An 18,132-nucleotide genomic window follows, 5' to 3' on the forward strand; every position below is an offset into this window, starting at 1 on the left:
ACATCCTAATCCCTGAAACCTGTCAATATGTTGCCTTATGTGGCAAAAGGGACTTTACAGATGTGATTAAGTGAAGGATCTCAAGATGAGAATATATCTTAGGTAACCCAGTGTCATCACAAAGGTCCTTATAAGAGAGAAGCAGAATGGTTAAAGACAGAGATGTAAAGTGGAAGAAGAGGAGCCAGAGAGTGGGAGCAACCGCTGGAAGACAGAAAAGGCAAGAAAACTGATTAATCCTGAGAGCCTCCAGATGGAATGCTGCTGTGCTGACAACTTGATTTTAGCCCACTGAAACTGATTTTAGACTTCTCTACTCTATAACTGTAAGAGAATAAATTTGTGTTGCTCTAAGTCACTAAATTTGTGGTAATTCTTTACAACAGCAATAGGAAACAAACTCAGGAACCAAGATGAGTATGAAGCATATGTGGTCTGCTGTGCTGTAATGAAGTTTTTGTCTCTGACCCAAGACTCTTGTGTCTTCTGGCAGCATCCACGAGACTATGGCAAGCTAACTTGCAGGAGGGGCAAAATCTTAGACTATTCACAGTTCTTAATATTTTGTTCATAAAAATGATAATATAGTCATGGGTATTTGTCTAACTTTTAAATATCTTTCGATCTTCTGATCAATAAATCTACTTCTAAATAAGATACCACTAAGTAGCTGTGAACTTTAATAATAGCCCATGATTTATATCTCATTAAATAAATTACGAATATTCATACTCAGAAGTTAAACTCTGGCCAGGCGCGGTGGCTCACACCTGTAATCCCAGCACTTTGGGAGGCAAGGCAGGTAGACCACTTGAGGTCAGGAGTTCGAGACCAGCATGGCCAACATATAGTGAAACCTCGTCTCTACTAAAAAATACAAAAATTAGCTAGGTGCGGTGGCACGTGCCTGTAGTCCCAGCTACTTGGGAAGCTGAGGCAGGAGAATCACTTGAACCCAGGAGGTGGAGGTTGCAGTGAGCCATCCAGCCTGAGTGACAGAGCAAGACTCCATCTCTCAAAAAAAAAAAAAAAACAAGTTAACAAACTCAGCATTCTTTAATACTCTTGCTCTCTTGCATAAAAAATTCATGAAAATAGCATCTATTTGTAAAAATGTTAGTCACTTTAATTACAAAAAAAAAAAAATTCCATGCTTTGTTTTACTGTTTAGTGTTATAGTCTTAAAGAATGATATTTTCTTTAAAATACGTCATAGAAAAAGGATTTGTTTTAGTGAAATAATCCCTAAATGAAATCTCATGCATGACTCAGATCACCAGAATCCCAGAGATTAAGGAAGAGTCAGCACTGCCTACTCCAAGAGACATTATAAACATGGTACAACTTTTTGGGAAATAAAAAATTGGATGTGTGAAAATAAAGAACCAGAGAAAATTTCTGTGCAGTCAAATGCATTTATTTTATAGCTTAAGCAAGACAGGTGGTGAACAAATTCATAATGAAAATGCCACCCAGAGATTAACAGCTTGCCATGCATGCAACTGTGTGCACAAAACCAAGTTGTTTTAACACCAGTCTGCACCTTTGATTCCTCCATAAATTAACTCTGTGTTGCTCACAAGTTTACGTAACTCAGGCCACCCTGAATATCTGCTAGTGGGGAATTTACAACCCACTGACCATCTCAACTCAAATACAGATGACTATCACCCATACATCTGCCAAGGTAATAGCATGGCAAATAGTATTTTTCTTGTTCTGTAGTCAATGGCACAGATACACCAACACAGAGATACCCAGAAGGCACCTCCCCTCACTCAGCTGACAACCTTCCTAACTTTTCTTGGGGACAAGAGTACCATGCATGACCTATGAATTGGTACTTATTCTGAGGCATGGGATGGCTGTCCCCAGGTTAGAGCATGGGTGGTTGGAAGTTCTCAGAAGAGCTGTTTCAGCACAACCCACCAGAAACACTGGCCACCGTGACTGTGCAAGATGAGTCTCCTGACATTCTGGTAGATACTCAGACCCCCTGACTAAAGCTTGGTTCAATTAAGGGTTGAGTGGAAGGTACAGAGATTTGGGAGAGCCTACGAGAGGTATGAGGCAGTACCCTAGTTTATACTGTTTTGTGTATAGCTTAGCCTCATCTGAAGGCAAAGTCATAAATTCACAAAATATTAGAGGTGGGATGGATCACTCCAGACACGTCAACCTACAGTTAAAAATGGGGCAGCCCAGAGAGGTAAACCAACTTGCTAAAGGTAGAGCATGGTAGTGGCAGGGCCAGATTAGAACGTGGTAGGCTAATCCTCACCCAAGAATGCTGACAATAACTATTTGGCCAAATTTTTGAACAAGGAAGATGAGCTAGTATAAATCAGAGGTGTCCAGTCTTTTGGCTTCCCTGGGCCACATTGGAAGAAAAGTTGTCTTGGACCACACATAAAATACACTAACACTAACGATAGCTGATGAGCTTTAAAAAAATAGGAAAAAAAAAAAATTTAAATCTCATAATGTTTTAAGAAAGTTTAAAATTTGTGTTGGGCCACATTCAAAGCTGTCCTGGGACACATGCCATGGGTTGGACAAGCTTGTTGTAAATACTTTAATACCACCAAAGCTCCAAATGTATTAAAAAGCAAAAACAAAGCAAAACAAAAAACCATTCAGCTTAATCAGCTCAGCTCTCTTCTAAAGGGGTCTCTTCTCTGTCTCTCTGTCTCTATCTCTGTGCCTCTCTCTCCCCCAAACACACACAATTTTGGTGGGTGTAGATTTCTTGCCATATAAAGATAGAATCCACATCTTCAGGAAGACCCTTTACAGAGCATGTTTCTCAATCTAGGTCTTTATGTGAGGTCTGGGAAAGTGGCTTAGTTTCCAGAACAATAGGTGGTTCAGAAATCAGAAGATCATCCTCCCCAAAGGAGTTCTGGTCTGTGTTCACAAAGTTGGGGATGTCAAACTTCATGAGCCTGTTCAGCTCCTCCTCTGGCTGCCCATTGCTTCTGATGGCTTCCTGGAGTTGAACATCACTGTCAAGGGCTGTGGTCTGGTGACAAGTTTTGGCTCTGTCCAAGCGTTCCACCTCATTGATGTAGCAGTGAAAGAGAGACCTGGACTCCTCGTTGCCTTGGCGAGAAAATACCTTATCTGGCTCCAGAGGTCTTCCAAAGTCTGACACAAAGCTGTTCATTCTGAATCTCTTCTCTGAGGACTCTGCATTGCTATTTTAAAAAAAGAAAACAAAAGATTGCTTACACTCCAGCCCATTCACCTGCAGAATCATGGTTTTCTGCATGTAGGGCAGGCCAGCACATTTCCACTAAGCACCTATTGATTGTAAGCCCCTTGCATGGCATGCAGACAAACATAAGAAATAAGAGAAATCCCGTCTGAACATGTACAAATAAACCCAAGGAAAAGGGTTCAAGATGAGGGCCCCCAGATCATCCTGAAAACAGACACCTTGCTGAGGAATTCCCCAGTATTCTGCAGACACACTAGTATTTTTCAGTGGAATTCTTGGACCATTCACATCACACTTACTTGAAGTGCTTCTTAAAATGCAGATTCCTTGGTCACAGACCCTCAGAATCTGTGAATGTAGGTTCAGTAATATGCATTTTCATATATTCTCTAAGGATCATTACTCATACCGAAGTTTAGAACTACTGGCCTAAAAATAATAATACTATCTCATAGGGGTACATTAAATATTTGTCAAAATGCTATAATAACAATTTTTCTCACTTTATTCTCTAAAGTAACCAAAACAGTCACTTAGGGCAAGAATTATGATATGCATTTTACAAACGTATGAACTAAGGTAAGGAACAGTCAAATTGCCCACTTAGTCACACAATCAGTTTGTGATATGAGTGGGAATAAATCTAAGATTCCTAATTCCTTGTTTCCTTTAATGTGGAACAAATAAGCAGTTCAAGGGGAATAAATGAGTCAATGAGTGAATAAAACAATTCTCAATTAGTCCCACAAGTGCATGAAAGAGCCCAGATAAGCTGAGAACCTGATACTCCATCTACTTTCATCACCATCCTTTCCAGGCAATTCTTAAATAAGAATTGCCCGTGCACAGGTAGTGACTCCTTAAGGGCACAAATCATTACTGAACGTGTTTTCAAGTCCAGAACAGAACCTGCCAAAAATCAGGCTCTGGAGTTTGTGCTCAACAGATTTGTAATCCTCTCAGTGTTTCCAGTTCTTAAATCTCTTCCTTCCCATCCTATCACTCAGGGAAAAAGCACTTATGACCAAATTCTATAAGAATCTGGGCAGAGGAGAAAAAAAAAAAAAAAAAAAACCACAAGTCTGGAAAACCTGCTCATATATCACTAAATTCCAAATTATCAAAATCACCTGGATTTCAGAGGTCAGCAACCCTAGAAGGTTTGTAATCCAGCTAGCTGAAGGAATTTTAATATCAGATCTATCTCCTAGCATGGTTACCTGGGTGACATCAGGCAAGAAATCCTCTCAGAAACCTGCATTTTTCCTTTTAGTAATAAGCCTGGTTAACAATTTTCATTGCCCACTACACAAACATGTTGTGAAGGTCAAGGCTTTATGCAAGAATCCAATATTCTACTATGTCAGGTATTCAGAATTCAGAGAAAATCATTTTAGAGAGACTGAAGATGTATGCTTTAGTGCAAATTTACATGGTCTTCTTTGTCTTTCTGTAAATGAGTTTCCCTCAATTGTCATTTCACTCAGGTATAAAAGATATTTGAGAAAAGGGATGAGTGTGCCAGCAACCTGCAACCTGATAAACTAAAATGTCACCTAGGAAAAAGACTGGCTTAAAGCTGTGAAAGGAAAGTATCTTGGACCCCCCCAAATCACTAAGCTAAAGGGAAAAGTCAAGCTGGGAGCTGCTTAGGGCAAACCTGCCTCCTATTCTATTCAGTCACCCTTCTGCTGACTGAGATAAATGTATATCTGATTGCCTCCTTTGGAGAGGCCAATGAGAAGCTCAAAAGAATGCAACCATTTGTCTCTTATCTCTACTTACGACCTGGAAGCCCCCTCCCTCTTCAAGTTGTCCCACCTTTCCAGACTGAACCTGTTGCAGGAAGTCAGGGACCCCAAATGGAGGGACCGGCTGAAGCCATGGCAGAAGAACATAAATTGTGAAGATTTCATGAGCATTTATTAGTTCCCCAAATTAATACTTTTATACTTTTATAATTTCTTACACCTGTCTTTACTGTAATCTCTGAACATAAATTGTGAAGATTTCATGGACATTTATCACTGCCCTAATCAATACTCTTATAATTTCCTGTGCCAGTCTTTAATCTTGTTATGTTACATTAATCCTGTCATCTTCATAAGCTGAGGATGTATGTCGTCTCAGGACCCTGTGATGATTGCATTATCTGCACAAATTGTCTGTAAAGCATGTGTGTTTGAACAATATGAAATCTGGCCACCCTGAAAAAGAACAGGATAACAGCGATGTTCAGGGAACAAGGGAGATAACCATAAGGTCTGACTGCCTGAGGGGCTGGGCAGAATAGAGTCATATTTCTCTTCTTGCAGAGAGCGAATAGGAGAAATATCACTGAATTCTTTTCTCAGCAAGGAATAGCCCTGGGAAAAGGATGCATTCCCAGGGGGTGGTCTCTAAAATGGCCGCTCTGGAAGTGTCTGTCTTATGCAGTTGAAGATAAGGGATGAAATACGCCCTAGTCTCCTGCAGAGCTCTCAGGCTTGCTAGGATTAGGAAATTCCAGGCTAGCAAATTCTAGTCAGACTGGTTCTTTGCTCTTGAACCCTGTTTCCTGTTAAGATACTTATCAATGACAATGTGTGCCCAGCAGGATGGAACCTCATCAGTAATTCTAATTTCACCCTGGCCTTGTGATCTTGCTCTGTCATTTGCCTTGTGATATTTTATTGCTCCTTGAAGCTTGTAATCTTTGTGACTTACTCCCTGCTTGTACCCCCCTCCCCTTTTGAAATCCCTAATAAAAACTTGCTGGTTCTGAGGTTCAGTGGGCATCACAGAACCTGCTGACATGTGATGACACTCCCTGTTTGTACCCCCCTCCCCTTTTGAAATCCCAATAAAAACTTGCTGGTTCTGAGGTTCAGTGGGCATCACAGAACCTGACATGTGATGACACTCCCGGAGGCCCAGCTGTAAAATTTCTCTCTTTTGTACTCTTTCTCTTTATTTCTCAGACTGGCCAACACTTAGGGAAAATAGAAAAGAACCTATGTTGCAATAGTGGGGGCTGGTTCCCCCAACATGAACCAATGTCTCCCTAAAATGGATAAAACCACACTGCTCTAACCAACTTGGGTGCATGTCTTCAGGACCTCCTGAGGCTGAATCATGGGTGTGTGTCCTCAGCCTTGGCAAAATAAACTTTCTAAATTAACTGAGACCTGTCTCAGATTTTGGGGGTTCACAAAGCATTTGGAGAAAGCATAATTAAGATTGCTGGGGCCCACACCATTCCTCAATTCCAAGGCTAAGAAGCTCTGAGAAATAGCTTTTCTGCCTACTTGTGGCACCAGCTGAGTGTGACAGCAGACCCAGAAGCCCAACTATGTGTGGCTGCTCTTCCATAACACAGCTATGTTTCCTGGAATTAAAGTCCATTAATTACCTTTGTTGGAGAACTAAGGCACAAGAGACCAAGAGAATTTTGTCCCTCCCCAGGACAGTGCTAAGGTAGTATACATTAAAGCCCCTCTGAGGTGCCTTTCCTGCCCCCTGAGGCTACCCTGTGCTCCCATGGCTACCCCCTCCCCTCTAGCTTCCTCTTGATGATCCCTTGGTATGGCAACAGTACAATGTGTCTGATTTTCCCTTCCTGAGAAGAGCAAAAAGTTCATCTTTGTACTCTTAGAGTCCAGTAAATATTAAACACTCAATACACTGGACTTTTATTTGTCTCTTCTTTCCTTGACTGATAAACAAAAGTTGTGGAAGTTGTCAGAATAAATCTGGAGTCACTTAATGTTATATATAAAAAAAAATCCTGATGAATAGAGCTGGGGAAGGCCGTGAAGCAGGAATTCTCACTCACAAATGTCTGATAACAAAAACCATCACGAAAGACTGCAAAAACCATAACCTTGTACAAAAAAATACTATAAGGACATCTGCCCAGCAACTGCCTGTCCAACCTGGAACTGGCACCACCCATATTGTTCCTTGTAGCTAAGGATCACTCTCTCCAAACAACCATGTAATCCTCCTCACTTTTCCTCTAAAAACCTTTGTCTTCTTTTACTTCCCAGAATATGCACATAGGTCATATGGCATGAGTATTCCCACTGCAATGACCCATTACCATGTAAACATCATTTTCTTTTAGAGAACCTCTCAGTGTTTGTTTTTTAGGTTGACATAAATGGTTTCCAGAAGTGGAACCTGAAGCAAGATCACTTTTGGAAGGAATCAGTGATTCTTGGAACCTGTGGGCTGTGCTCACCTTGAGCCCTTTGAGCTCTCTGCTTCCACGGCTCACCTGTTTTGCCCTGGCAAGCTTTCACTCAGGCTAAGCTCCTTCTTCCTGAGAGAGGCTTTTTGACTTTATCTGAGATTTGGTTTGGTTATAAGCCTACCTTCAATGAAGAATGCTGCATCTCTCTTGGAACTATAAAATTCTTTTTTTGGCAAGCCCTTCCTGAGAAGCGTCCTTGTGGAGAGTACTCCAGTTTCTACAGAATTTACAATCTGCCTTAGAGGCATGTCTTTTCTGGTGAGTTCATTTTTGGTTCTTTCTGCATGCCTAGTTTAATATTTTGTTTGATCTGCATGCCTGGGTTAAAATTTCTGTGAACACTCTGATTTGGGTTTGGTTATGCATGTGTGTAAATGATTTGGCCCTTCCCCCTTGCTTGTTTCTGAAAATCTTCCAAGAGCAAAAATGAACATCCTAAATGGTGGATGCAGGATGGCTAATTAAAAACCACTATGTCGGATGCCACTGTGTAAGACACCAGTCTAAACTCCTGACATTTTCCTGACAAGATTTAATGAATTTTCTTTGCACACCAGTACAAACTCCTGACGTTCCCCTGACATGATTTATGGGATTTTCTTTGCTTTTAAGACATTAATAAGAAATGAAATGAGATTCTCAAACACGAAGGCATGCCAGGTCTTCTGGGACTCCAGCTGGCTACATGGCTTTTCCTGGTGCACACAAACTCAATGGGCATCATGGACATCATTCAAACTCCCCAAGCCTGTTTTTCTTAGAGCTGAAATAGAAACTGCAACTACAGAGTTAATACACAAAGGCTTTTAGGCTCTCTATTTCTCTATTTTTTTTTTCTGCCTATTTTGAATCTGCTGACTTTTCTGCTAGTGTTAAGACAAACTCACTGCTTATAGCATTCCAGTCAAAATGCAAAAAACTTAACAGCTTTAGAGATTACAACAGGTTCATGAAAACCAACAATTTAGACACCTTTGGAAATGTAAATCTAGGTTTGTCTGACTAAAAAGTACTTTGTGTAATGGAACACTTAATTAAAGGATTGGTATTCTAAAAGCAAATAACTACATAAATGTTTATAAAAGTTTCTCACATCAAACAAGTCAAAATCTTGAGCTCAGAGGAATATTATATCTTTGTCTGGCATAAAAATTGCTTTATGTACTACGGAGGGACTAGAAAAAGCCGGAAAAAAAAAAAAAAACCTGTTAAAATGCTTCCTCACCCACATTGACTAGTCAAGCAAACCAGACTAGCAAACAAAAGATAAATTTGTTACTAAAAATTCAAGACCACTTGAAGATTTTATTTTTCTTATACAATTTAGCCAGTCCTGGCTAAAACATAAATATTAAAAATATACCCTAAACTCATTTGAAACTGAAATGAAGGATAATAATAAAGGTTTATTATGATTATCAAACTGCTATGAAAATTTCCTTATCCAAAATTTTAGTTCACAGCCTTAATAAGATTATATATTGGGGCAAATAAACATTAGCCATATGAACAGGTCCCATTTTGTCAGAAATATAATTTGAGTTCAACTGTCCTTCTATAAACTGAGTTTGTATTACTATGTTACATTGTCTCATGACTAAAATATCCAAATGAAAGCTAGGGAATCTGTTTCTATGTATTTGTGTTGTCTGTATGTTTTAATGTTGTGTGTATATAATATTTTTCTACTAAAATATATTAAAGAGATCTGATTAATAAATTTAAAAGGAACAAAAGCACTTAAATTGAGTACTGTAACAAAAATATAGTAACTAACCCAAGTGTTTTTAGTTCACATTACTTAAGTAAATTTTTGATAAATAAGCTGGTTTTAAGTTTGTTGATAAAATAAAAATAGAGAGGTCTTCAAAATTGTCAGCATACATTTTTGCCGGGGTAACTGTTCATCAAGATTGTACTAGATGTTTTAAGGTGATGAAATTACAAACTCACTCTAAAAACAGAATAAATTTGTTTCTGAAACTCTTTGGTATGTAAGACTAATTTCATATTGTTGGCTTAATAAAAGCAGCTGTATCTTCTGAGTTATTGACAAAATACCCATATATTTAACTTTAAGGTTCTTACTTAGGTGAACACCTGATATTCACAGGCTATAAAAATGATTAACGGGAAATAACTTAAAATGATGACTAGCTTTGTCTAATATCTCAGTTTCTATGAGAATCCAGGTGTAATTGTTAAAAGTAAACAGGCCAGGTATGGTGGCTGTTGGGAATAACCCTCAAAATCTTAAAGAGCTTGAACACTCAAACAAAGGATTTTTAGTAAAGCAATTTTACTTTTGTGTTGAGGGATTTTGTTTGTTTGTTTGTTTTTTGGCCAGTTGCCACGAGAGCACACTTGAACAAAGGGGCATGAAAGCCTGTATTTCTGATGCAAGTCCTGTCCCTGTATTCTGTTTCTATTGGCCGGGGTTGGGTTGCACAATCTGAACTAATCTTGGTTGGTTAGACATTTGAACTTTTTTTAGATAAGGTGGGCATGTAAGGGAGAGAGGGGAAAAGGGGAAGAGGTGTCTGTAATGAGCTAGAGGGCTAGTCTTTTTTTTAAATAAGGAAAGGAATGTGAGCTCGTACTGATAAGCCTGGTACTGTGGCATGTTCGGGCATGTAACAAAGGCAGAAAGGAAAAAAAGAGAAAAAGGAAAAAGGGGCGAGGGGTTGGGTACTATGAATTAAAGAATAAAGGATTGATCAGGCTATGTGAAGAGAAATCTCGTCATATCTCACAGTGGCTCACATCTGTGATCTCAGCACTGTGGAAGGCCAAGGCAGGAGGATTGTTTGAGCTTCGAACAGCCTGGGCAACATGGCAAAAGTCCATCTCTACTGGTAAGCAGGAGAGAGACACATGGAGAAAGTTATAAGAAAGAAGATGAACTTTCGGTAAGGAAGGTTAAAAAGAAAACAGAACAATTTTGTATAAGAAAGAATCTGTCTAGTAAATTTTTGTGCTAAAGTAAAATGGTTATTTACGAAAGAGGAAGAATGGGACAAAACTAAAGGCTTAAGCATATTACTGAAGATTTGAGCAGGTCATGAAAGGTTCAAGAAGGCTATAATTAGAAGGAAATTATCTATAAGCCTTGCTAAAGAGTGAGTTTTAATATTAAAAGTACACTAATACAACAGAGAAAAAGTCATATTTCTAGAGAAAAACTACAACACTCTTTTTATTAGGTTTTTAGCCTTGTGCATTATTTTCAAGTTCTTGGTATCTGCCTATAGAACAGACTGGATCCTGAATTATTCTAGATTCTTTCAATCCAACTCTCTACCACGGAATTACTAAAAATGCAAACTGTTCTCTTTCTGAAGCCCTATAACCTTAAACTTGGTGAATTTTAACGGACAAGTCTAATGTTCACCAAAGCACCTGTATTAATCTGTTTTCACACTGCTATAAAGAACTGCCTGAGTCTGGGTAATTTATAAAGAAAAGAGGTTTAATTGACACATAGTTCTGCATGGCTAGGGAGGTCTCAGGAAAATTACAATTATAGTGGAAGGCAGAGTGAAAGCAAGGCACATCTTACATGGCGGCAAGAGAGGGGAATCCACCACATGCTTTTATTTACTTATTTATTCATTCATTTATTTATTTTTGAGATGGAGTCTTGTTATGTCAACCAAGCTGCAGTGCAGTGGCTTGATCTTGGCTCACTGGAAACTCTGCCTCCCAGGTTTAAGTGATCCTCCTGCCTCAGCCTCCCAAGTAACTAGGACTACAAGCATGCACCACCACCCTCGGCTAATTTTTGTATTTTTAGTAGAGACAGGATTTCACCATGTTGGCCATGCTGGCCTTGAACTCCTGACCTCAAGTGATCCACCCACCTCAGCCTCCCAAAGTGCTGGGATTACAGGCATGAGCCACTGTGCCCGACCAAGGAATCACCACATACTTTTAAGCCATCAGATCTTGTGAAAACTCACTATCACAAGAATAGCATAGGGAAAACTGCCCCCATGATCCAGTAACCTCCTGCCAGGTTCCTCCCATGACACATGGAGATTACAATTTGAGATGAGTGAGACTCTGTCTCAAAAAAAAAAAAAAAATTAGCTGGGTGTGGTGGCACACACCTGCAGTCCCAGTTACTTAGGAGGTTGAAGTGGGAGGATCACCTGAGCCTGGGGAGTCGAGGCTTGCTGTGAGCTGAGATCGCGCCACTGCACTCCCACCTGGGTGACAGAGTGAGACCCCATCTCAAAAGAAAAAAAACAGTAACTCCTGAACAAAAGTTACAGACTGAACCAGACACATAAAATAGATTTTCTACCCATTCATAGCAGTAGATACCTCAGAATGACAGGGCTTCCTCAGGAATCACTCACTACATCTGCACTTTGCCATCTAGTTCCTATGGCCATGGTCAATATCAAAAATTTAGAACAATGACATTTCCCTGCTATTAGTTTTTAGTTTCATGTACCCATTCTTTAATGAGTGCCATATTCAGGTAAATTGCCATTCAAGGTAGAATATAATTCCCATTTTTACAAGGTCCTGAGCAATCTTGCACTGGCCCCTAAGTGAAGAACAGGCCCACCCAGATGAGGTGTACTTAACAAAGGCTACAGAAGGAGGGTATGCGAGGCACGTAATGTCTGGAGTTTGACAATTTTTCAAGAAGTCCAAAGTATTCTACATAAAAATGTGACCCAAGCTTTTCCCATTGCTCTCTATCTGGCAGATTTATGATGATGGGGCCATAATGCTTTAAACAAGACAGCATGCAGAGTAAATGACTCCTGAGCTCAGAAAGCAGGAGGAAATGCTTCTTTTATCTTCACTGTCCTTAAAAAATCCAGATAAGAGATCCCCTGCCTGCCCCACCATAAAAAAGCAAGTATTCCATGGAAAAAATAATCCCCATCAAAGCTACTTCTTAGGCCTAAAAGCTTTTAAGAAGGGTGATGTCAGCTTTATAACAGTCTTTCTTCCTCTGCAGTCTACCTTCTCAGTGCTCACCAATACCTGCCTCTTACCTTCTGGATACACAGAAGACTACCCTTCCCAGCCCCGGGCAGTCAGGTGGGTGTGGCTAGTTCTGACTAACGAGTTGCGGGAGGAAGGGATGTGCGCTGCTTCTGGCTGAAGAATGGAGGGGCAGCCTTGAGATCTCCAAGTGTTTTCTTACCCTGTCACAGCAACCTAGGAGGCCGCGTGGTAGAGAAAGGGCAGCTGCAAGTAGAGATGTTTCTGTCTGCCCGTTGCCAACCTTAGCAGACATGGAGTTTAAGCAAGAAATAAACCTTTGTTGTGTTATATCAAGATTTGAGGATTAGCTTCTTACTGTCTGACAGCCTAGCCTAGCACATATTTCCCCCCTTAACAGAAGCTATAAGTAGGTAGTGATTCCAGAAGTTTTCATTCTAGCATGATCCCAGGTCAAAAAATTCAGGGGAAAAAATATCCATTTTATTGCGGTGTGATTGGCCCTGTGCAGTTAAATGGATCTCAACTCCTGCCATCCAGTACATTAAAGGAAAGTCCAGCCAGGGATGGCAGATAAACATTCTCTCTCAGGTAAACTGTGATTGGTTCCTGGTGGCTGCCTGGAGATCTGTTTTGAAAATGATTCTCAGGCAAAAGTCTTGGCTATGTGGGGAAGATGATGCAGTCCATTGCTGATGTCTGTTGAGGGCACGGGCACAGGGATTCAGGGCACAGGTGGTGTTATCTGTCATCCTGTGTCTTACTACTATCAAAGGGAAGCTCACACACTTCCATGTGTCAGCAATGATGAGATCCTAGGGAGCCATTTGGCCCTGGCCTAAGATGCCTCCATGGAGAAAAATGTTAAATTCGTTGGTAGATCTAGCACCAGTCCATTCTGAGCTTCCAGACTTACTCAGATATCTTAACTATGCTGTTGGAATCATGTTCCAAAAGGATGCTGTTGATGTCCTACTTTAGGAAGTAACTGTCTTAGTGACAAACCACCCAGAGAGCCAGATATGTAAAGCAATCAGAATTCAAAGGTGTTGATCCTTCGGCCTCATCACCAGGATTCTCTACGTAGCTGCTATTCTAGATTCATCTTACTGTTTCACTTGGAGACACAGCCAAGGTTAAGCTGGGATAGATGAGGCAACATTTCGAACAGTGCAGATATAATGCTTAGGGTCTGGCTATCCCATGGGAGAATGGGTTCCTTTTTCTTCTCCCTCCTACTCTTTACCTAGACCCTGCAGCTCACACAGTGACTCATCTTTACTAAGGGATGCACCGAGCCCAGCTTTTGCAAGAAGCTCCACAGTCTGCTCACTGTTTACAACAGGGATGTCCAATATTTTGGCTTCCCTGGACCGCAGTGGAAGAAGAATAATTGTCTTGGGCCACACAAAAAATACACTAATACTAATGATAGCTGATGAGCAAAAAAAAAAAAAAAAATCTCATAATGTTTTAAGCGAATTTACGAATTTGGGTTGGGCTGCATTCAAAGTTATCCTGGGCCGCAGGTTGGACAAGCTTGGTTTACAATAAATTCAGGAGGCAGACACTTCCTTATTTATATACAAGGAGTCTCAAGCACAGAGAAGTTAAGAATCCAGGCCAAAGTCTCAATAAGTAAACCTGGAAATGCTTGATTTCAGAGCCCCGTGCTTGGCACGGTATGTGACAAAAACAAAAAAACAAAAGTAATCATCATGGCGGATGGGAGGCAGGATTAGACTGCAACTCCAACTTGGATGGACAGAGCAGTGTGCAGAGGCTCGCATTGTGAATTTTAGCTCCAGATCGACTGCAAGAACAAACCAGCAATTCCACGAGGAGCCACAGACCCTCTGAAGGAAGCAGACTGCTCCTGCAGGACCCAGGAAATACCCCAAATACTGTGGGTGGGTGCCCCAACTGCAGAAGTGGGAAAGGGAAAGCCTCCTCTCCTGAACACACGTCCCCACTAGAGAAACTGAAGGTCTATTTTTGGGAGAAGTTTCTGACCATACCTGGAGCTGAGTCAATTTAGAGGGCCGAGTGAAATACAGGGGCAGAGGAAGCAGCAGAAAGGTCCTGGGAGCTCGCTGGGTCCACAAGCAGGCCATTCCTGCCTGGCACCATAGGAATCTATCGGCAGGGCGGCCAGAGAAGCCGGGGGCTGGTGGGGAGAAACACCACAGGGAGAAGGAAATCTCCAGCTGAACTTTGTAACAATTTGAATGGGACAAGAAGCCTCCTGGCCAGAACTCGGGGAAGGACACAATCTAGTGTGCAGACTCCACAGGTGGGGGATGAAACAAGCCCTTTTATTTTGCAGCTGGGAGGAGGGTAACCTGGGGCAAGTTCTCAGGTCCGGCTGCCCATTACCAGGAAACAGATTAGGGGCTGTTAGTGGGGACATGGTGGGAATGAGACTGGCCCCTCGATTTGTATGGGAGCTGGGTGAGGCCTGTGACTGCTGGCTTTTCTCCACTTCCCTGACAATCTGCATTACTCAGCAGGCAGCCATAATCCTCCTAGGTACATAATTCCATTGATCTGGGAGCCTCACCCCCATCTCCCACAGCAGCTGTAGCAAGACCCACCCAAGGAGAGTCTGAGCTCAGACACGCCTAGCCTTGCCCCAACCCAATGGTGCTTCCCTATCCACCCTGGTAGCTAAAGACAAAGGACATACACTCCTGGGAGTTCTAGGGCCCTGTCCACCGCCTGTTCCTTCCCAAACAACCACAGCTGATGCTCTCAAAAGCACCATGTCCTGGCAGGAGGCCAACCAGCACAAAAATAGAACATTAAGCCACCAAAGCTAAAAACCTTCACGGAATTCATTTGCACCCCTGCTACCACCTCCACTGGAACAGGCACTGGTATCCACAGCCGAGAGACCCAAACACGATTCACATCACAGGACTCTGTGCAGACAACCCTCAGTACCAGCCCAGAGCCAAGTAGACTTGCCGGGTGGCTAGACCCAGAACAGAGACAACAATCACTGCAGTTCAGCTCACAGGAAGCCACATCCATAGGGAAAGGGAGAGAGTACTACATCAAGGGAACACTCCATAGGACAAAAGTATATGAACAACAGCCTTCAGTGCTAGACCTTCCCTCTGACAGAGCCTACCCAAATGAGAAGAAACCAGAAAACTAACTCTGGCAATATGACAAAAGAAGGCTCTTTAACACCTCCTAAGAATCATACTAGTTCACCAGCAATGGATGCAAACCAAGAAGAAATTCCTGATTTACCTGAAAAATAATTCAGGAGGTTAGTTATTAAGCTCATCAGGAAGACACCAAAGAAAGGCAAAGCCCAATACTAGAAATCTAAAAATCGATACAAGAAGTAAAGAAAGAAATATTCAAGGAAATAGATAGCTTAAAGAAAGAACAATGAAAACTTCAGGAAACACTGGACACACTTATAGAAATGCAAAATGCTCTGAACGTCTCAGCAATAGAATTGAACAAGTAGAAGAAAGAAATTCAGAGCTCGAAAACAAGGTCTTCAAATTAACCCAATCCAACAAAGACACAGTGAAACGATAAGAAAATATGAAAGAAGCCTCCAAGAAGTCTGGGATTATGTTAAACAACCAAACCTAAGGATAATTGGTGTTCCTGGGAAGAAGAGAATTCTAAAAGCTTGGAAAACAAATTTGGGGAAATAATCAAGGAAAACTTCCCCGGCCTTGCTAGAGACCTAGACATCCAAATACAAGAAGCACAAAGAACACCTAGGAAATTTATCGCAAAAAGATCATTGTCTAGACACACTGTCATCAGGTTATCCAAAGTTAAGACAAAGGAAAGAATCTTAAGAGCTGTGAGACAGAAGCATCAGGTAACCTATAAGGGAAAATCTATCAGATTAACAGCAGATTCCTCAGCAGAAAACCTACAAGCTAGAAGGGATTGGGGCCCTATCTTCAGCCGCCTCAAACCAATTATCAGCCAAGAATTATATATCCAGTGAAACTAAACATCATATATGAAGGAAAGATACAGTCTTTTTCAGACAAACAAATGCTGAGAGAATTCACCACTACTAAGCCACCACTACAAGAACTGCTAAAAGGACCTCTAAATCTTGAAACAAATCCTGGAAACACATCAAAACAGAACCTTAAAGCATAAATCACACATGACTTACGCAACAAAAATACAACTTAAAAAGCCAAAACAAAAAAACCAAAGTATACAGGCAACAAAGAGCACGATGAATGCAATGGTACCTCTCATCTCAATACTAACATGGAATGTAAATGGCCTAAATGCTCCACTTGAAAGATACAGAACCAAAGAATGGATAAGAACCCACCAACCAACTACCTGCTGTCTTTAGGAGACTCACCTAACATGTAAGGACTCACATAAACTTAAAGTAAAGGGGTGGAAAAAGGCATTTCATGCAAATGGACACCAAAAGTAAGCAGGGGTAGCTATTCTTGAATCAGACAAAACAAACTTTAAAGCAACAGCAGTTAAAAGAGACAAAGAGGGATATTATGTAATGGTAAAGGCTTTGTCCAACAGGAAAATATCACAATCCTAAACATATATGCACCTAACACTGGAGATCCCAAATTTATAAAACAATTACTTATAGACCTAAGTGGGGGATTTCAATCCTCCATGGGGAGCACTAGGCAGGTCATCAGACAGAAAGCCAACAAAGAAACAATGGATTCAAACAAATGAACTTTACAGATATATTCAGAACATTTCATCCAACAACCACAGAATACACATTCTATTCAACAGCAGATGTAACCTTCTCCAAGACAGACCTTATGATAGACCATAAAACAGGCCTCAATAAATTTAACAAAAGTGAAATTACATCAGGCACTCTCTCAAATCACAGTAGAATAGAACTAGAAATCAACTCAAAAAGGAGCCTTCAAAACCATGCAAATACACGGAAATTAAATAACCTGCTCTTGAATGAGCATTGGGTCAGAAATGAAATAAAGATGGAAATTTAAAAATTCTTCCAACTAAAAACAATAATGACACAACCTATCAAAACTTCTGGGATACAGCAAAGGCAGTGCTCAGAGAAAAGTTCATAACCCTAAACGCCTACATCGAAAAGACTGAAAGAGCACAAACTGACATTCTAAGGTCACATCTTAAGAAACTAAAGAAAAAAGAACAAACCAAACCCAAATCCAGCAGAAGAAAGGTAATAACCAAGATCATCAGAGCAGAACTAAATGAAATTGACAAAACAAAAAAAATAGAAAAGATAAATGAAATATAAACCTGGCTCTTTGAAAAGATAAATAAAATTGATAAACCATTAGCAAGATTAACCAAGAAAAGAAGAGAGAAAATCCAAATAACCTCATTAAAAAATGAAACAGAAGTTATTACAACTGACACCACTGAAATACAAAAGATATTCAAGGCTACTATGAAAGACAATTTTACGCACATAAACTAGAAAACCTAGAAGAGATGGATAAATTCCTGGAAAAATACAACCCTCCTAGCTTAAATCAGGAAGAATTAGATATCCTGAGCAGACCAATAACAAGCAGCGAGATTAAAATGGTAATTTAAAAATTACCAACAAAAAAGGTCCAGGACCAGACAGATTCATAGCAGAATTCTACCAGACATTCAAAGAAGAATTGATACCAATCCTTTTGACACTATTCCACAAGATAGAAAAAGAAGGAACCCTCCTTAATTTATT

General features: G+C 40.6%; 1 protein-coding gene across 6 annotated transcripts in view; it reads right to left on the reverse strand.

Moving 5' to 3' along the window:
• Nucleotides 1–1,401: 1,401 nt before the first annotated feature.
• Nucleotides 1,402–18,132, reverse strand: part of LOC105495969 (melanocortin 2 receptor accessory protein 2) — a 50,869-nt gene continuing 34,138 nt past the window's right edge. For all 6 annotated transcript variants that reach the window (XM_011765949.2, XM_011765977.2, XM_011765972.3 and 3 more), the window contains exon 4: nt 1,402–3,197. In XM_011765949.2, coding sequence (XP_011764251.1) covers nt 2,807–3,197 — 391 coding nt within the window. In that variant the 3' untranslated portion in view covers nt 1,402–2,806. The remainder of the gene's footprint in view (nt 3,198–18,132) is intronic.

Source organism: Macaca nemestrina, chromosome 5, assembly GCF_043159975.1.
Source record: "Macaca nemestrina isolate mMacNem1 chromosome 5, mMacNem.hap1, whole genome shotgun sequence".
NCBI lineage: Eukaryota > Metazoa > Chordata > Mammalia > Primates > Cercopithecidae > Macaca > Macaca nemestrina.